The 20,379-nt window shown below is 44.4% G+C and overlaps 2 protein-coding genes across 3 annotated transcripts in view; one reads left to right on the forward strand and one right to left on the reverse strand.

The window, feature by feature from the left end:
• Positions 1-20,379, forward strand: part of LOC126471128 (excitatory amino acid transporter 1) — a 768,331-nt gene that overhangs the window by 573,890 nt on the left and 174,062 nt on the right. For both annotated transcript variants that reach the window (XM_050099214.1, XM_050099215.1), the window contains exons 2-3: positions 5,209-5,703; positions 17,388-17,430. In XM_050099214.1, the coding sequence (XP_049955171.1) occupies positions 5,209-5,703; positions 17,388-17,430 (538 nt within the window). The remainder of the gene's footprint in view (positions 1-5,208; positions 5,704-17,387; positions 17,431-20,379) is intronic.
• Positions 1-20,379, reverse strand: part of LOC126471129 (uncharacterized) — a 533,883-nt gene that overhangs the window by 415,264 nt on the left and 98,240 nt on the right. The gene's annotated exons all lie outside the window — the stretch shown is intronic.

A 20,379-nucleotide genomic window follows, 5' to 3' on the forward strand; every position in this document is an offset into this window, starting at 1 on the left:
CATTTTTGTCTGGGAGAGTCGTACAGGTAGTTAATGGTTCAAATGGCTTTGAACACTATGTGACTTAACATCTGAGGTCATCAGTCCCCTAGAACTTAGAACAACTTAAACCTAACTAACTTCAGGACATTACACACATCCATGCCCGAGGCAGGATTCTAACCCGCGACCGTAGCGGTCGCGCGGTTCCAGACTGAAGCACCTAGAACCACTCGGCCACACTGACCGGCGTACAGGTAGTTAGACCATCAAATTAGACAGTACACGTGCACCATTACCTCATTTCCTTCGCAAAGTACAACAGTTCCTCATAAGATGTATTCTCAGATGTAATTACTCGGTAACTTTTTTAATAGAGAAAAGGCAGTGGGTGTACTTTCTCCGGAAAACAACCAAAGAGTCTGTAGGCCTTGAGTCCCAATACAAAAGACGCTTCCCCGTCAGCAGTAGCTTAAGCTTAAACCCTGCTGCCCGCCACAGAGTAAGTAGCACAGCAGCAAACCACTGAGTCAAAAGTCTGGCAGAACTTGCTAGATCCACAGTTAGACAGCAAGTTGGCAGCACAGGCGACATTTGTGTCTCATCAGCGGCGGCTTTAATCCCACTGAACTTGTAACGCAGCGGCAAACAGCCAAGGCGAACATGTCTTTCGACTGAAACGATGTATAGCCAGCGTTTCGGCAGCGATTTCCATCTATTCTCGAAAAAATAGTCAAATGGTTCTGAGCACTATGGGACTTACCATCTGAGGTCATCAGTCTCCTATAACTTAGAACTACTTAAAGCTAACTAACCTAAGGACATCACACACATCCATGCCCGAGGCAGGATTCGAACCTGCTACCATAGCAGTCGCGCGGTTCCGGATTGAAGCGCCTAGAACCGCTCGGCCATCGCGGCCAGCCCCATCTATTCTCAATGGGATGGCTTGTCGAAATGAAATGACTCATAAATCACTGGGTCCTCATTGCACTACATAAAATGAGAACCATTTTGACGTACAGAGAATGAAACAAAGTAGTCCTACGTATAATTTATTTATTTATTTAATCGTATGGTTAGGGCCCCCCGTCGGGGAGACCGTTCGCCGGGTGCTGGTCTTTCAATTTGACGCCACTTCGTCGACCTGCAGTCGATGAGGGTGATTGGATGATGATGATGATGATGATGATGATGATGATGATGATGATGATGATGATGATGATGATGCCAGCACAACACCCAGTCCCTGGGTGGAGAAAATTCCCCGACCCAGCCTGGAATCGAACCCGGGCCCAGAGGATTGACAATACGTCTGCATCTACATTTACATTTATACTCCGCAAGCTACCCAACGGTGTGTGGCGGAGGGCACTTTACGTGCCACTGTCGTTACCTCCCTTTCCTGTTCCAGTCGTGTATGATTCGTGGGGAGAACACTTGCCGGAAAGCCTCCGTGCGCGCTCGAATCTCTCTAATTTTACATTCGTGATCTCCTCGGGAGCTATAAGTACGGGGAAGCAATATATTCGATACCTCATCCAGAAACGCACCCTCTCGAAACCTGGACAGCAAGCTACACAGCGATGCAGAGCGCCTCTCTTGCAGAGTCTGCCACTTGAGTTTATTAAACATCTCCGTAACGCTATCACGCTTACCAAATAACCCTGTGACGAAACGCGCCGCTCTTCTTTGGATCTTCTCTATCTCCTCCGTCAACCCGACCTGATACGGATCCCACACTGATGAGCAGTACTCAAGTATAGGTCGAACGAGTGTTTTGTAAGCCACTTCCTTTGTTGTTGGACTACATTTTCTAAGGACTCTCCGAATGAATCTCAACCTGGCACCCTACTTACCAACAATTAATTTTATATGATCATTCCACTTCAAATCGTTCCTCACGCATACTCCCAGATCTTTTACAGAAGTAACTGCTACCAGTGTTTGTTCCGCTATCATATAATCATACAATAAAGGATCCTTCTTTCTATGTATTCGCAATACATTACATTTGTCTATGTTAAGGGTCAGTTGCCACTCCCTGCACCAAGTGCCTATCCGCTGTATATCTTCCTGCATTTCGCTGCAATTTTCTAATGCTGCAACTTCTCTGTATACCACAGCATCATCCGCGAAAAGCCGCATGGAACTTCTGACACTATCTACTAGGTCATTTATATATATATTGTGAAAAGCAATGGTCCCGTAACACTCCCCTGTGGCACGTCACGTTGACCATTCAGCTACCGGGGGCGGACTCCTATGTATAATGATATGAGGTGACACGATTACTACGCAGATGCTCAGGCAGGGTACCGATCTCGTCTAGCGTCTCGAATGTATTGGTCTACATCTACAAACTGGACAGTGCTTTAAAGAATGAGGCAGAGAAAAAAAAATGGCTCTGAGCACTATGGGACTTAACATCTATGGTCATTAGTCCCCTAGAACTTAGAACTACTTAAACCTAACTAACCTAAGGACATTACACAACACCCAGTCATCACGAGGCAGAGAAAATCCCTGACCCCGCCGGGAATCGAACCCGGGAACCCGGGAGCGGGAAGCGAGAACGCTACCGCACGACCACGAGCTGCGGACAATGAGGCAGAGAGCTGTACAGTGTTTTACGGTTTCTTTCTGTTTGATTCGATAATGATGCATTTGACAAATGATTGACTGCACTCTCTTTGTGAGCACCTGTTACTCTAATTCTAATTTTATCTTTGCAATTACTGCGGGGTCGACGTATAGTGGACAGATAAATTTTGGAGTCTGCGTTACGAAATCCGTTTCTTGATATTATCTAAGAAGGGTTTCGCCAGGCCGGCCGGAGTGGCCGAGCGGTTCTAGGCGCTTCAGTCTCGAACCGCGCGACCGCTTCGGCATGGATGTGTGTGATGTCCTTAGGTTAGTTAGGTTTAAGTATTTGTAAGTTCTAGGGGACTGATGACCTCAGAAGTTAAGTCCCATAGTGCTCAGAGCCATTTGAACCATTTGGTTTCGCTAGATACACAGCAATGCTTGTAAGTGTTCACCAATTAATATATTTCAGCATTTATATTTCTCTTTCCCTCGGCAGTAAAACAGACCTGGAACCGTTCGCACCAGTCATCTTGGTATACACTCAGTGTATCCTGATAGTCCGATCTGAAGTGGATCCTGCAAACATGAGCTATATTTCATTATGGGTCGAACAACTGTTCTGTAAGAAACTTTTTTTCCAAGCTACAGTTTTGCCACTATGCAATAATTAATATAATACTGTCATTTAGTTTACATTCAAATGGGACTATACGATGTTTCACGCCATGGGTCTACACATTATCATTCTCAGGTAATAACATCACGTGGGTGACTGTGACCCTTGCGTCATATAACAAAACGCTGTGTTATTGCTACGCTACACGAATACCTCCAGCTGTATTGTACTCTGTCGTATAATTTACTAACGATTTTATAGTATGAAAGCAGTAATAACTACACAGGAATTTTGCGCCTCTTCGATCCAATCAACCACAAAGAAACGCTCATGCTGACAATAAACCCACCCTGAAGCCTTAATTAACCGAGATGTACTAGAATGATATTTACGTGAAATTTCTGCGTTTAACTATGTACTGTGTGGCTCTCTGTTCTATGTATCGTATTTTAGCAGAGAGATATACCGGGTGGCATCATGCGGGTTATGCGGTAGTGAAAGTGCCAGATCTCTGTGCCTAATGTTTCTGTTGCTGTTGTGAAACATTCTGGAGTCTCTCTGTCTTTCATAGAAGGCGTGCCAAAAAACAGGTATTTCTTCTAGTGGCAGGCTCTCTTGGTATTCAAAGTTTTCTCCAACACTCCCACTCCCGCCCCTGCCGCCACCCGGTCCCTCAGTCAACAACATTTAGGTGAATCTCTCTTCATTAAAAAGGTACATTTCAATGTTTCGTGGGACTAGGCGTAGGCTGAAGGCGGTGACGTAAAGATGAATCTCTGCACTGCTAATCAGAAAAGTGCTAAACATTTACCGCCTCATCTAAAGTGACGTCATAAGAGATGACCAAACGGGAGGTCCTGCATTCCTATTCTACTCTGAGTAATTATGGGAAAATTCGATGCAATTTCAGGAACACCATAGTCATTCCTCTTTTATAGGTACTATTCTGTCAGTTATGAGAAAGGCGCGATTGGAGAGAATATACACCTGCCTATGACAACACGGGAAACTGTGTGAAATAAAATGTTCATCATTGGTTATTAGCGAGGGTGGCAAATTATTCTACTATTTGAAGAAGTATTGCAATTCAACTGGAGTGATATTGAAAAGTGTGGAAAATCTAATTAAAAATGGGGAATTTTGAAGACGATTCTATTGTCTCAAAAACTACACGGAAATTTTAGGTTCTGTTGCAGGTCCTAAACCCAGTTATGACTTTTACTTGATCGTTCTTGGCCTTCAGCTGCATTAACGATATCTACTGTTAACTCCAAAGTGCTGCGAATGCCGAAAGTTAGCAGTAAGCAAGAGATTAGATAGCATATCCCGAGAATAGCGCGAGATTTGCAGAATAAAGCAAAACTTAATCAAAAGATATTTGGCGCCAAGTATGCAGTACTCCAAACTTGTAACAAGGGAATCCCTGAAGCCGAAAATACAACCATAAAACAATAACAAAAACGGAAAACCTTTTTCGTGATATCAAAATAATTAATATGTAATAGGTCAGTCAGAATCATGTATTTAGCGGTAGCAACGTATGTTCTGTCTGCGTTGGTTTAAGAGTTCGGTCGGTGGTTGATATTAACTGAGAAAGAGGCACCGGTGTCGCTAATTCACCATTGTGTTGTGGCAGTCCGTCTGGAGGAAGAATGTTAGACTATGGCTGTGTACAAATGGCTCTGAGCACTATGGGACTTAACATCTGAGGTCATCAGTCCCCTAGAACTTAGAACTACTGAAGCCTAACTAACGTAAGGACATCACAGACATCCATGCCCGAGGCAGGATTCGAACCTGCGACCGTAGGGGTCGCGTGGTTCCAGACTCAAGCGCCTACCACCGCTTGGCCACAGCAGACCTGTGGTACACTCGATGCTGATACGACATTTGTTGCACGCCGCCTCCACGGTGCTGAGCAGCAGTGTGTTTCCTTTCCATTGCTATGCAATAACAAGCGATGCATGATCTGTATGTGGAGGAGACGTTAAGCTGCAGAAAGCGGTGTGCGGCGTGTGTTGCAGGAGCCCCCTGTCCACCGACAAGCAACCGCGCCCTCGGCCGTCTAGCCAGTTCGCCATGCCGCCCCGGGCGCTCCGCAGCCACATCATCGCCTTTCTCAAGAGCAACCTGCTCACCATCTTCACCGTCATCGGCGTCTTCTCGGGCGTCGCCTTCGGCGTCATCCTCAGGCATTCCCGCTCCGAGAAATGGACGCCCAGGGAGATCATGTACGTCTCCTACGTGGGAGACATCTTCCTGCAGATGCTGAAGTCGCTCATCCTGCCGCTCATCATGTCGTCCATCATCACCGCCATCGGAACGCTGGATCTCAGCCTCTCGGGCAAGATAGGCGCGCGTGCCATCGCCTACTACTTCACGACGACCGTATCGGCTGTGATCCTCGGCATGATTCTGTCGTCCGCCATCCACCCGGGCAGGGGCGACACGTCTGAGATCGCGCGCTCTGGCAGCTCCCGCAACGTCACCACCGTCGACACCCTCATGGATCTCATAAGGTAAGCACGCCTCACTCACTCTTATCAGTCTTCTCGTTCGGAAAAATCTCACCATCAAAATTTTGTACATGGCTGCACGTTCAGATACCGCGAATAGTTAAAACTGAAAGAAAACAGCCCTCAGTCACTATTTTTAACGAATTAACCGGGTTTCAACACTGCTAGGAGTGTCTTCCTCAGAATTTCAATCAAAAAATGGTTTATAATATGGTCACAGAATTATGACTAAAAACGTATAAGTCCGTTTGCAACCTGTAACCACGTAAGTAACGAGCAGCCCTTAGTGGCTCGCCATCACAATTTTTGTCTTAAATATCTTTGTGACTAATGCCCTTTTGACATATTTATTATTTTATAAATGACACATAAGTACTGCCAGTCTTTCACGATGATTCTGTACTTAGACTCTGTAGCATACGTTTTTAGTCATAATTCTGTGACCATGTTATAAACCATTTTTTGATTTAAAATCTGAGGAAGACACTCCTAGCAGTGTTGAAACCCGGTTAACTCGTTAAAAACAGTGACCAAAGGCTGTTTTCTTTTGTCTCACCAACAAAGGTGCATTTTCTAGCTAGCACCGTGATTAACTGTTTCCAAAATAAGCATTAATCGTATAAATAAAAACAACATAATAAGTGACTGAACTTAGTTTTTTATTTATGAAGCGTTTTGGAGAGTTTGCTCCATTAGGTAGCAGATCAGGTTTTTAGTTCTGGTCCACTGAGCCCTGGAACTTAACGATGTCTAAATATCTAGAACGATTTGTCACCTTAATTGCAGTATGCTTTTGGGAGGTTACTAAAGAAATGCTTGAAACTGATGTGGCGTACCTGCGGTCATCTGTGTCTTCAGTGTATGCTTTCCACGACAGCGCTGCATTGGAGCTTTATGTATTCAATGTTTACAAACATTACGTGAAACTTAGCGTCCCTGGCTTTCCGAATTGTAATATTCTTTTCCGTCTCACGGTGTACGAAGATTATAAGTTGCACATAAGTGAATACTGTTTTCTACTCATTTCTAAATAATACCTATATACCGGGTGATCAAAAAGTCAGTATAAATTTGAAAAGCCGGCCGAAGTGGCCGTGCGGTTAAAGGCGCTGCAGTCTGGAACCGCAAGACCGCTACGGTCGCAGGTTCGAATCCTGCCTCGGGCATGGATGTTTGTGATGTCCTTAGGTTAGTTAGGTTTAACTAGTTCTAAGTTCTAGGGGACTAATGACCTCAGCAGTTGAGTCCCATAGTGCTCAGAGCCATTTGAACCAAATTTGAAAACTGAATAAATCACGGAATAATGCAGATAGAGAGGTACAAATTGACACACATGCTTGGAATGACATGGGGTTTTATTCGAACCAAAAAAATACAAAAGTTCAAAAAATGTGCTGCAGATTGCGCTTCATCCACATCTACATCCATACTCCTCAAGCCACCTGACCGTGTGTGGCGGAGGGTACCCTGAGTACCTCTATCGGTTCTCCCTTCTATTCCAGTCTCGTATTGTTCGTGGAAAGAAGGATTGTCGGTATGCCTCTGTGTGGGCTCTAATCTCTCTGATTTTATCATCATGGTCTCTTCGCAAGATATACGTAGGAGGGAGCAATATACTGTTTGACTCCTCGGTGAAGGTATGTGCTCGAAACTTCAACAAAAGCCCGTACCGAGCTACTGAGCGTCTCTCCTGCAGAGTCTTCCACTGGAGTTTATCTATCATCTCCGTAACGCTTTCGCGATTACTAAATGATCCTGTAACGAAGCGCGCTGCTCTCCGTTGGATCTTCTCTCTCTCTTCTATCAACCCTATCTGGTACGGATCCCACACTGCTGAGCAGTATTCAAGCAGGATTCTTCCAATGAATCTCAGTCTAGAATCTATTTTACCGAAGATTAACTTTATATGATCATTCCATTTTAAATCACTCCTAATGCGTACTCCCAGATAATTTATGGAATTAACTGCTTCCAGTTGCTGACCTGCTATTTTGTAGCTAAATGATAAGGGATCTATCTTTCTATGTATTCGCAGCCCATTACACTTGACTACATTGAGATTCAATTGCCATTCCCTGCACCATGCGTCAATTCGCTGCAGATCCTTCTGCATTTCAGTACAATTTTCCATTGTTACAACCTCTCGATATACCACAGCATCATCCGCAAAAAGCCTCAGTGAACTTCCGATGTCATCCACAAGTTCATGTATATTGTGTTTATCTGATCAGAATAGCAATAATTAGCATAACAAAGTAAGACAAAGTGAAGATGATGTTCTTTACAGGAAATGCTCAATATGTCCATCATCATTCCTCAACAATAGCTGTAGTCGAGGAATAATGTTGTGAACAGCACTGTAAAGCATGTCCGGGGTTACGGTGAGGCATTGGCGTCGGATGTTGTCTTTCAGCATCACCAGAGCTGTCGGTCGATCACGATACACTTGCGACTTCAGGTAACCCCAAAGCCAATAATCGCACGGACTGAGGTCTGGGGACCTGGGAGGCCAAGCATGACGAAAGTGGCGGCTGAGCACACGGTCATCACCAAACGACGCGTGCAAGAGATCTTTCACGCGTGTAGCAATATGGCGTGGTTCTAATAAAACCCCATGTCATTCCAAGCATGTGTGTCAATTTTTACCTCTCTATCTACATTATCCCGTGGCTTATTAAGTTTTCAAATTTATACTGACTTTTTGATCACACGGTATTTGTACATGAGATCTGTGCTTAGTGTATTCTGCAGACATGTCACCCATGTGACTCATTTGTAAAATAAATTAGGCGCAGGTTTCATTTATGGAGCACCATGTGTTACACGCCAAATATCAAAAGGGTGACACATATTATGCCACACACGAAGTAGCCGCTCTCTCGTTATCGATTTCACAGCTTCAACAATGCGATGTCGCAGACGTCAATGAGTGTCAGGCAAAGAGGAATAAAAATGCAGTCTTTTACGTAATCCCACAGATAAAAACCGGAAGGTGTGAGGTCTGGAGACATGAGAGGCCACCGGTGATGATCATCATCTTCTGCTCCTCCTCGTCCATTCCAACGTCCCTGAATGGTGTCACTCAATTAACGTCGGCGTCGCATTGTTAATGCTGTGAATTCGATAACGACAGGCCAGCTGCTTCGCGTATGGCAAGAAATCACCCGCCGTTTTGCTATTTGTCGTGTAACACATGGTGCTCACATTGAATGCATAAACATTTTAACTATTCTCTTTCCAGGAACCTTGGAATTGTGTTTCTATGTTTTGTAGTTTGGAAGCAATAAATTTTTGAAATTTGTTCCTTTTTTTTTTTAATAGCCCTGTGTATAGAGAACAATATCCTATGATGAAAATTTTATTGTAATCTCTGTTGTATAAAACATTCTCGGACTTCTCGCCATACTAATTCAGGGTTAAATCTAGAGCTTTCGACGATTACCTCTATCGCCTTCGGCAGGAGCAACTGGCTGTCAACACTGCTACTGTGGTAGCCTTATACAGCCCAATGGCGGCTTCTGATTGGTCGGTAGTTACGTCACGCTGTCGCAGATGGTGTCAACGTCTGCGCTGGTGGCGTCACCGCTCCTGCAGTAGCTTAAACATTGCGACGAATATCTCTGGCTCTTCTTTGCATTGAGAGCTCGCTTCCATGCACCGCTAAGATTATACCCGCTGCCACGATTAAAATTTTTATCAAAAATTCTTATTTATACAGCCTCTTTAGTTACAGAACCCAGTATGTAGGAGCCTTGGGAAAAACTTTTGTTTCGTCAAACAGTAATTTATGTTTGTTTGTGAGGCTGTGTTGAGCAACTATAAATTTCATAAGTCGTCAGTTTTTAACACGAACTGGTGTTCTCCACAACGGTCGGAAACGATACGGATGGACTGGCCGATGTAATAGCTTCCGCACTTACAAGAAATGCTGGCAGTCCCAGGGATCCTGGGACCGAGACTGTCCTTAACAGGCTGTAGCATCTCCGTTGTCTTCTTAGGCGGTCGGAAAGCAGATCAGATACCTCGTCCTCTCAGGACTATATATGGCCACCACACGACAGCAGGCCCGACTGTCAGTTTTTCCCAATGTAAACGATGGCGCTAATAATCGAAAACTCGATGTTTTACCCTGAACTGACGCGGTAAGAAGTCCGAGCCTGTTTTATACAACAGCTCCTTCGCGAAAGATTAAGTTCTCATATAATCTTTGTTCATCACAACACGAAAAAAAAAAGTATAATATCTCTCTAAGCCAGGAGACGATAAATACTTGTAACAACTCTCGTAAAGTTTGTAAACAGTTAAGTACAAAGCCCAAATGCAGTAATGTCAAGAAAGGTACGCAACAAGGACGTACAGAATTGCTAGTATCAGTTCCTAAATATTTCTTATTAATATACCAAAATCATCTGCAATCAAAGCGATGAAATATTCTAGGTTATTTGACACCCATGGTTTCCCGGGACCGGTGCCTCTCAGCTGAATACCTGATCCTCCACCTAATGGAGCAAAGACTGCGAAACACGTATTAAGTAAAAATCTCGAAGTTTGCTGCTGATTACTTTGGGGTTTCTATTTTCATTTTAAACACAGTCACGGAAAAACAAAGTTTGTCCCTTAAGTGCTACAGAAGGTTGAGCTAGGGTCTCCTCCATGAGCTCAGACGAATCTCAGATCTATTGTGGAGCAACCCGGCTTTTACGACACACTATTACGAGTTACGAACCTCGGATCAGGCGTAAAGATCAGTATAGATACAGCTAGTACACATTTTATCTATTTTTTGTGTTCTGAACACATTCATTGGCAAGTTGTTGTACAAGAGACGTAATGTTGGAGAGCATACATATCTTGGTGACCATATGTAATGTGGTTTTAAATTTTCCTTAGAAAAAATTATGGCGTGTAGAAGGTGACAGGTAAATAATGGTTAAAATAGGAACATCGGTACACTAGTGGTTTCGATACTGCTAGAAGAAATGTATTCCAAACAACATAAACCACAGAGAGAAAGTAGACTGCTGTGGCCCTAATAATTATGACGCTTGTAACCGATGATAATGTAGCAAGTGTATAACGGTAAGCTACATACGAAAAGTACAGTCTCAAAAGTCACATTACACACAGGCGACTCGTCCTCTACCGGCGGTCCGCATCCTCTTTCGTTACTATTACACGGTTTAGCAATGAGTATTGAATATTGTTGCTCCACTAGTTAGCAAGCTGCTGCTGATTTCATCATCTGCTGCGGTACCCACCGCTAACGTTTGCCAGCCAGTCCTCTCTCTTTCCATCCTAAGTACTGCAACCCACGTCACTGACCATTAGATCTGCCGCTGTGATTCTTTCCTGCTGCCAGTCCTTCAACTACAGTTTGGAGGAACGACTCACAAAGTTTGACAAAAGTGAGGCACCTAGAAGACGTGGTCCGATGTCAGTGTGACATGGTGCACGCGATCTGCGGTAATGTGAATGATTGAGAGTTGCAAGTCTCTGAAACGTTCAGTATGGTCGTGGTTGTACCTTAATGTTGTTCATGTTTAGTCTTGTTACCAAGTCTGGTAGGGGATGAACAGCATCAGATATTGATGAATTACAGTGAAGGGCAAATGAAATGTGAAGGACACGGAGGTTCCGTGTTACCAACACCTGACGGAGTTTGAAAGGGACCTCAGTGTGTGTCTCCATTTGACCGGCTGGTAGAATCAACACAACACAAACGGCTGCGTTTGGAGCGGTGGCGTGACAAACAAGCATGAACTGCTGATGAATGGCATTGCATTGTGTTCAGTGATGAATCGCGGTTCTGCATTACTACAGATGACGATCTTCGGCGAGTATGGCGACAACATGCGGAGAGGTGCCATTCTTCCGATGTTTTGAGAGGCACAGTGGTGTTACTTCTCGGGTAACGGTGTGGGGAGCCATCGGGTATGATTTCATAAATAACAACACACGTTTGAATGCCTATATGTGAGGTGCATAAGGGGCCTGAAGATGGCACATTGAATTACCGAAACTTGTTGAGAAAATAAAATAACCTCTCAAATATACGGCTGCTTGATGATTTGCCTTGTTAATGACCAGCCGTTGTCCCGCGTCCACCATGGATCAACAGAGATGGTATGACTTCATGTTACGGATGGTTGAGATAGGCGGAACTCTGACAACACAGTTGTACATCGCGAACATTCTGAGTCCTCATGTGTTACCTTTCGTGCGACAGTATCCTCTTGTCATTTTTCAACATGACACTGCTCGCCAACTCGTGTGACGGGCCTGTATGAACTGTTTGCATGTTGCTGAGGCACTCCTGTGAGCAGATAGATTCTCAGATGTGTCCCCGTAAAACGCATGAGAGACCAGGTTGGACATAATCTTCGATCCAGTGCCTGTATCCAAGATACCAAGGATCAGTTAAAATATTTCTGGGCCATCTTGACCCAGGAAATGAGCACCGGTTACCCAACCAAATCAGTGCAAGCATCCAAGCCAGATGTATTGCTACGTCATAACGATAAGTCAGCTAAAACTATCTTGTTGTTCGTAAATTTGATTAGATTTTGTAATCACTGAAATAACATCAGATACCCTCTCAGCCTGTGAAGCTGCATTTAGTTTTTTCCTCTCTGTCTGGGTGCTTTCCTTTTTTGGCAGATAATGTACGTTCCCAACAGGTATGTCTCTTTCAGTGGATATGATCTGTTTTAGGCATTTTTCTCATTGACTAGTGGCACATTGTCTTTATTTCAACCTTGATCAATTTATCTGATCTTCAACAAACTCTCCTGAGAGTACGAATTTCACAGGTTTAAAATTATTTTATTTCTACCTTCCTCATTGCTCATTTGTAACTCACGTACAAAGATGTTCCCCAACAGCAGATTCTTGTCAATCTTTCTCTACTCTCAAGATCAGTATTTTAGGATCTTGGCTGCTGCTGCTGCTGCTGCTTCTTTTTATAGAAACCAATTTTACCTTGATTGCTTATTGCCACTATGTTTATCTTGCATCTCCTTTCTTTATACACTCCTGGAAATTGAAATAAGAACACCGTTAATTCATTGTCCCAGGAAGGGGAAACTTTATTGACACATTCCTGGGGTCAGATACATCACATGATCACACTGACAGAACCACAGGCACATAGACACAGGCAACAGAGCATGCACAATGTCGGCACTAGTACAGTGTATATCCACCTTTCGCAGCAATGCAGGCTGCTGTTCTCCCATGGAGACGATCGTAGAGATGCTGGATGTAGTCCTGTGGAACGGCTTGCCATGCCATTTCCACCTGGCGCCTCAGTTGGACCAGCGTTCGTGCTGGACGTGCAGACCGCGTGAGACGACGCTTCATCCAGTCCCAAACATGCTCAATGGGGGACAGATCCGGAGATCTTGCTGGCCAGGGTAGTTGACTTACACCTTCTAGAGCACGTTGGGTGGCACGGGATACATGCGGACGTGCATTGTCCTGTTGGAACAGCAAGTTCCCTTGCCGGTCTAGGAATGGTAGAACGATGGGTTCGATGACGGTTTGGATGTACCGTGCACTATTCAGTGTCCCCTCGACGGTCACCAGTGGTGTACGGCCAGTGTAGGAGATCGCTCCCCACACCATGATGCCGGGTGTTGGCCCTGTGTGCCTCGGTCGTATGCAGTTCTGATTGTGGCGCTCACCTGCACGGCGCCAAACACGCATACGACCATCATTGGCACCAAGGCAGAAGCGACTCTCATCGCTGAAGACGACACGTCTCCATTCGTCCCTCCATTCACGCCTGTCGCGACACCACTGGAGGCGGGCTGCACGATGTTGGGGCGTGAGCGGAAGACGGCCTAACGGTGTGCGGGACCGTAGCCCAGCTTCATGGAGACGGTTGCGAATGGTCCTCGCCGATACCCCAGGAGCAACAGTGTCCCTAATTTGCTGGGAAGTGGCGGTGCGGTCCCCTACGGCACTGCGTAGGATCCTACGGTCTTGGCGTGCATCCGTGCGTCGCTGCGGTCCGGTCCCAGGTCGACGGGCACGTGCACCTTCTGCCGACCACTGGCGACAACATCGATGTACTGTGGAGACCTCACACCCCACGTGTTGAGCAATTCGGCGGTACGTCCACCCGGCCTCCCGCATGCCCACTATACGCCCTCGCTCAAAGTCCGTCAACTGCACATACGGTTCACGTCCACGCTGTCGCGGCATGCTACCAGTGTTAAAGGCTGCGATGGAGCTCCGTATGCCACGGCAAACTGGCTGCCACTGACGGCGGCGGTGCACAAATGCTGCGCAGCTAGCGCCATTCGACGGCCAACACCGCGGTTCCTGGTGTGTCCGCTGTGCCCTGCGTGTGATCATTGCTTGTACAGCCCTCTCGCAGTGTCCGGAGCAAGTATGGTGGGTCTGACACACCGGTGTCAATGTGTTCTTTTTTCCATTTCCAGGAGTGTATATTCAGTTTTCGAGTGTCTGTGGTGCTAGTTTAAGATTTAGCCATTCAACAAGTCCACCTTCCCCGCACTTCATAATCGCAGTTTCATTTTTGATTATGTACATGTTATAGCTATCGATCAGGAATTTTTGCCTTTCATTAAGCAAAAAACTCAATTTTCACTTTTGGGAACACTTGCTGTTTCGACAGTATTCCGTATAATGCTGATATTCTGTTCATTGCAAGTGTAAAGCTTCCAATACTCACACAAAACTTCTGTCGCACTTTCTCTCAGCCGACATGGAAGTGTTGATCACATCGTTTCACGTGTTTTTTCCTATAGCACTGAACGGTAGGTCTCCAGGAGATATGGGCTCTTACTCAATTTATTCTCCGATGCTCTCTTCACGACCAGCGAGGTTGCAAGTGAAATTTAGAAACAACAAATATCTTCAGCCTTCAGTTGGCCTTTCGGACATTTTGCAGGATATGTTTAAACTTCTGCCCTCATCGTGAGCTACAACAGTAATATTAATGGAGAATGTCTCAACATTTGAGGCTTGCATCGACCTTTCTTTTCACAAGCAGCAGATATTCATGAAATTATTTCCTCTTTGGCAATGGCAAAGCCTCAGACTACTTCCGCTTGAACAGAAAGTGGACGAAACTACAGAGTATTTGAAGTAGGTTTGATTTCTTGTGTGTCAAATTGTCAGATATCCCAAGTAAATCTACTTATTCGTGATAAAGTCTGAAATTCCTAAGTAAACATACCTTAAACATAGACAGTAGAACGGATTTCGGTTTCGGAGAAACAGAAATGACGAGTTGTTTGGCAAAGGTTACTGCGTCTGATCGCTATTGAATTTCAGTCAACAAGCATGCAGGTCATGTAAATGTGGACAACAGTAATGAAAGACAGATGAAACAGCTGTTGGACTTCGACTAAGAATGACTAGAAATGCAAAATTCTTAACAACAAGCTTGTTCTTTTCTATTGCTTTTCTTAAGAGAGGCAGTCAAATTACTGTTTTCTCATTTACTCCCATTAAAGCAAGAGAAGAGGCTCATGAATAATATTGAATTTATATCATGAAATTAAGTAGTCCCTGGCAGGGATTTTTCTTAAGCGATTTGAAGAACCCTCGCATAATGTAGATCTAAATGTCTTAAGGAAATACGAACCTCGTTACTCCCGTGAGCACCGAGCGAGGTGGCACAGTGGTTAGCATACTGGACTCGCCATCGAGAGGACGACGGTTCAAACCCACGTCTAGCCATCCTGACTTAGGTTTTCCGTGATTTCTCGCTTCAGGCAAATGACGGGATGTTTCCTTTGAAAGGACACGGCCGACTTGCTTCCCCATACTTCCATAATCCGATGGAACCAATGACCTCACTGTTTGGTCCCTTTCCCCGAATCAATCAATCAATCAACCAACCAACCAACCAACCAACCAACCAACTCCCCCGAGCGAGTCCTGGCGCTGCGCCTCAATGTTCGATATCCTCTATAGAATCACATATTTCTTCTATCCTGTACTACGCGTTTGCTGGTCTCTGCAGTGGAAAAGTGCAACTTCTGTCTTCAGTCTAATGACACAGTAACCGCCATGTCCTGTGCTCAATCTCTCATTACCTCTGCTTCGCCCACAACAGCCAAAAAGAAAAGGCGTTCACTCATTATCTAGAAACAGATTTTTTTTGTTAAGTGCATTCATCTATCAGCTCTACTTTGTGACCTCAGTGAGTCAGATTATACGGGGAAATTTATTGGGAAAATGGCTCGACGGTTTCGGTCACGTGTTCACATGTCCACTAAACTGAACGTGGTCTCTGTCACTGCCTGAGTATTGTTTCATGCGTTCCATAGGTCCTGTAAACACATACAGGGTAAGGAGCAATAAAAGAATATTGCCGATTGGTTCAACGCTGGAAAAATGAGCGGTTTCAAAGCTATGAGAAAAATTATTTCCTTTATAAGATCTGTCTTCTTCTCAGTTTTGAATGTTTAAGTAACACAATAGGACCCTTATGTTTTCCGCTGAGTAATCTAGGATAAACGGCTCATTTTCAAGTTTTAAACCACTTTAATTCACGAAGTATTTTCTACTGGAATTTCGCATTACCTATAGTCCGTAGTAGAACAAGAAAAGTTTGAGAGTAACCATCTGCAGGAGCCCTGGCGCTTGCCGACTGCTACGTCAAGTGTTGCGGGAAGCAGGCACTGCGGGGACACGCGCCTGCCGGTTTCTGTTAACATGCGGACAACAGCACTGCAGGGTTGACAGTTTCTGATGGGGAAATATGTGAGCTCTCACTAACTTCATACTTGAAGACAAAGAAAGACCACCAAACCTTCGATGCTCCGGCTATTTCTGGGACTACAAACAGTAAATACTGCTTCTGTGTCTTCCGAGAAAGTAAAGAAGACAGCCCGTGACTCCCCACTCTGGATTTTCTAAATTTTAAGTTACACTTGTGAAATTGGTGACTTTTTTTCGAATCTGACACTGATAACAAAACTATACTAGCGGGGAAAATATCACAGTCGTTTATGTCCGAAGGTGTCTTGAAACTGTAGTGACAGAACCATTGTGCTAAGAAGAAACAATATAACGTACAGAAACATAAAGTAAGTCAACTTCCTTATAAAGTCTCGGAACTGGTTTTCCGTCTTACGTACTTAAACAAACGTTTGCGATTAGATAGACCTTATGACAGTGTAACGGAGCAAATTTGTCAACCACTTCATGCTTTAACAACCCAGATTCATAGTCTAGTTACTGGCTTTAAAAATAACATCACCAGTTAGATATCAGTCTGATATATTGCAGCATAATCAGTGCGCACAATAAACAAATATATATATGCACCTTTCATCATTAAATCGAAGGAAGTCACTTAGAATTCTTGCTTCATTAAAATAAAAGCACATTTTTTATTCTCGGTAATGCTTTATGAGCGCTGTATTTCCATTTCGCACTAAACCAAAAATGTAAAAATTTATCGTATTCCATTTTTGACACCTTGCCATGGAATACAGCACGTAATTACGTGTGTATTGTCGTTTCTTAGGCCATTGGTTCTACCATCACAGTGCCAATCTTCGTTTGAATATGAAGGCTTTGATATTATTCCCGTAAGAAATATTTAAAGCAGCTATCATACACAATAGCATAAGCATTTATTTCTTATTTTTAAGGACAAGGTTTTCGTAATGCGCCAGCTTCACAGAATGATCTTCTTGTTCCAGAAACATGTTCCCTCCAAATCTGGTGCAGGCAGCTATTGCACAGGTAAGACACTCAAACAAGAACATTTCATTTGAACCTCAGTCGTTCCGTAAAATAATGGTGGAGAGACTACTCATTTCCACAAAGCAGCTTCCCCTTCAGCGGTTGAGTCTCTATCAAAGTAACAGCACGTATGCTCTTAAATATTATTTTTACAGCAGAAATAAGTTTAAAATAGGCGATCCTGCTTCTTCACATAAGTTACTTTTCTCACTGTTTCGAAAAGTGGAAAGGAGTAATCTGGGTAAAAACCAGAGTAACATGAGCAAGTTGTAGAAACAATAACTGAATTGATTAACTGTTCCGTCGGTTCTTGGTAGAATATTTTATACATTATGAATGAAAACACACTCGACCCTGGTGTAATATTCTACAATAATTGTTTGGCTTCCACAAATTCAGATTGCTACAGCTCTATAAAAGAGACATTCGTTATGAGCAACAAAAAATTCTACTCATGATCAGAATTTGTTTAATATATAATTAAAAATTTTGATAATAGTCATAGTTATATTATTTTCTATTCGGGGGAGTTATTTTCTACGTTCTGTTTCAACGATGGACAAACTTCCCTAAGCTTCAAAGTGTTTTGTAGTTATACCTTAGATTTTTTTCTGAAGCACTTAAATTACTGTTCTTAACAGAAATCGCTGAGTATATATTCGTTCCAAGATGATGATTTATGTATCGAGGACGTATAGAGTAAATTAGCTTCTCGTCACCGTCGTGAGCTAAATTAAGAAATAGGTGCTTTACCGACACCCGTTAGGAAGGAAATCAATTTCTTCGACGATAACTGATCCTTAGCTGTGTTAGTTTTCACAAAAGTTAACTAAAACTGTCGTCCGTTCAGGGGCCTGCCTCCATGGTCGTCTTCTAGTATGGACTAGATTCGCAGAGCACGAGGCAGAGGCGTGTTTGGCGCGCTCATACATTGGCAGACAGTAGCAGGAAGCTCTTGGCACGGAGATTAAACAGCTGGTGTATTAATGCCACTAGCATGAGTTGCAACGCGGCCGCTGTGCCAAGTTCCCACAAGGTATGAGTATGCGTCCGCCTCCAATCGCACAGTCAACTGACAGGTTGTGAATCATAGGGATGAAGAAGAAAGCTGTTAGTGTTACACGAGAGTGTGCTGAAAAGTAATGCCTCGGATTTTTTTATTCTATTCTAAACATCGGTTGAAGTGTTACGTGCCATGCATAATAGTCGGTCGACTTTCCCGCTTCGCTGACGTAAGTTGCAACCCCCCGGAACTAGAAGTCTCCGAAAACTAGCGTGTAACGTGGCGGTGTGTAATCAACTACACTATCTGATGAAAAGTATCCGGACACCCCAAAAAACATAAGTTTTTCATATTAGGTGCATTGTGCTGCCACCTACTGCCAAGTACTCCATATCAGCGACCTCAGAGTCATTAGACATCGTGAGAGAGCAGAATGGGTCGCTCCACGGAACTAACGGACTTCGAATGTGCTCAGGTGATTTAGTGTCACTTGCGTCATAGGCCTATGTCTGTATGCCAGATTTCCACACTCCTAAACAGCCTTAGGTCCACTGTTTCCGATGTGATAATGAAGTGGAAACGTGGAGGGACACGTACAGCACAAAAGCGTACAGGCCGACCTCGTCTGTTGACTGACAAGACCGCCGACAGTTGAAGAGGGTCGTAATGTGTAATACGCAGACATCTACACGGACCATCACACAGGAATTCCAAACTGCATCAGGATCCACTGCACGTACTGTGACTGTTAGGCGAGAGGTGAGAAAACTTGGATTTCGTGGTCGAGTGGCTGGTCATAAACCGCATATCACACCGGTAAGCGCCAAACGACGCCTCGCTTGGTGTAAGGAACTAAACAATGGACGATTGAACAGTGGAAAAACGTTGTGTGGACTGACGAATCACGGTAGACAATGTGGCGATCCGATGGCAGGGTGTGCGTATGGCGAATGCCCGGTGGACGTCACCTGCCAGCGTGTGTAGTAAAATTCGAAGGCGGTGGTCTTTTGGTGTGGTCGTGTTTTTCATGGAGGGGGCTTGCACCCGTTGCTATTTTGCATGGCACTATAACAGCACAGCCCTACATTGATGTTTTAAGCACCTTCTTGCTTCCCACTGTTGAAGAGCAATTCTGGGATGGCGATTGCATCTTTCAACGCGATTGAGCACCAGTTCATAATGCACAGGCCGTGGCGGAGTGGTTACACGACAATAATGTCCCTGTAATGGACAGACATGCACAGAGTCCTGACCTGAATCCTATCGAACACCTTTGGTATGTTTTGGAACGCCGACTTCGTGCCAGGCCTCACCGACCGACATCGATACCTCTCATCAGTGCAGCACTCGTTGAAGAATGGGCTGCCGTTCTCCAAGAAACCCTCCAGCACCTGACTGGACGTATGGTTGCGAGAGTGGAAGTTGTCATCAAGGCTAAGTGTGGGCCAACACCATATTGAATTCCAGCATTACCGATGGAGGGCGCCACCAACTTGTAAGTCATTTTCAGGCAGGTGTCCGGATACTTTTGATCACATAGTATATGTCGGTGCGTGAGAAACACCGTGCTGTAATCTAATTTCGAATTCTAAAAGCTAGTACACGCATGGAGCATCCTCAATACAATACCAAACCACACACGAGCGCCACATCATCTGCCACAATTCGACGTCTTGGGTTTCACTGCCATCGATCATCTTCCATTCGGTCCCAGTTTGCCTCTATCCGACTTCCGTCTGTTTCCAAACATAAAGAACAGCTTCGAGGACTTGAATTTGATAATTGTGAGGCGGTGCAAGCAGAGATGAGGCTGTGTCTTCGGCAACAAAGTCAAACATTCTACAGTGACGGTACCAACGAACTGCTTTTTCGTTCGGAGAAATCTGTTCGTCGCCAGGGTGACTATTTTGAGAAATAAATATGCAGACATGCAGACGTACAACGTT

This window comes from Schistocerca serialis, chromosome 3 (assembly GCF_023864345.2).
Source record: "Schistocerca serialis cubense isolate TAMUIC-IGC-003099 chromosome 3, iqSchSeri2.2, whole genome shotgun sequence".
NCBI classification, from domain to species: domain Eukaryota; kingdom Metazoa; phylum Arthropoda; class Insecta; order Orthoptera; family Acrididae; genus Schistocerca; species Schistocerca serialis.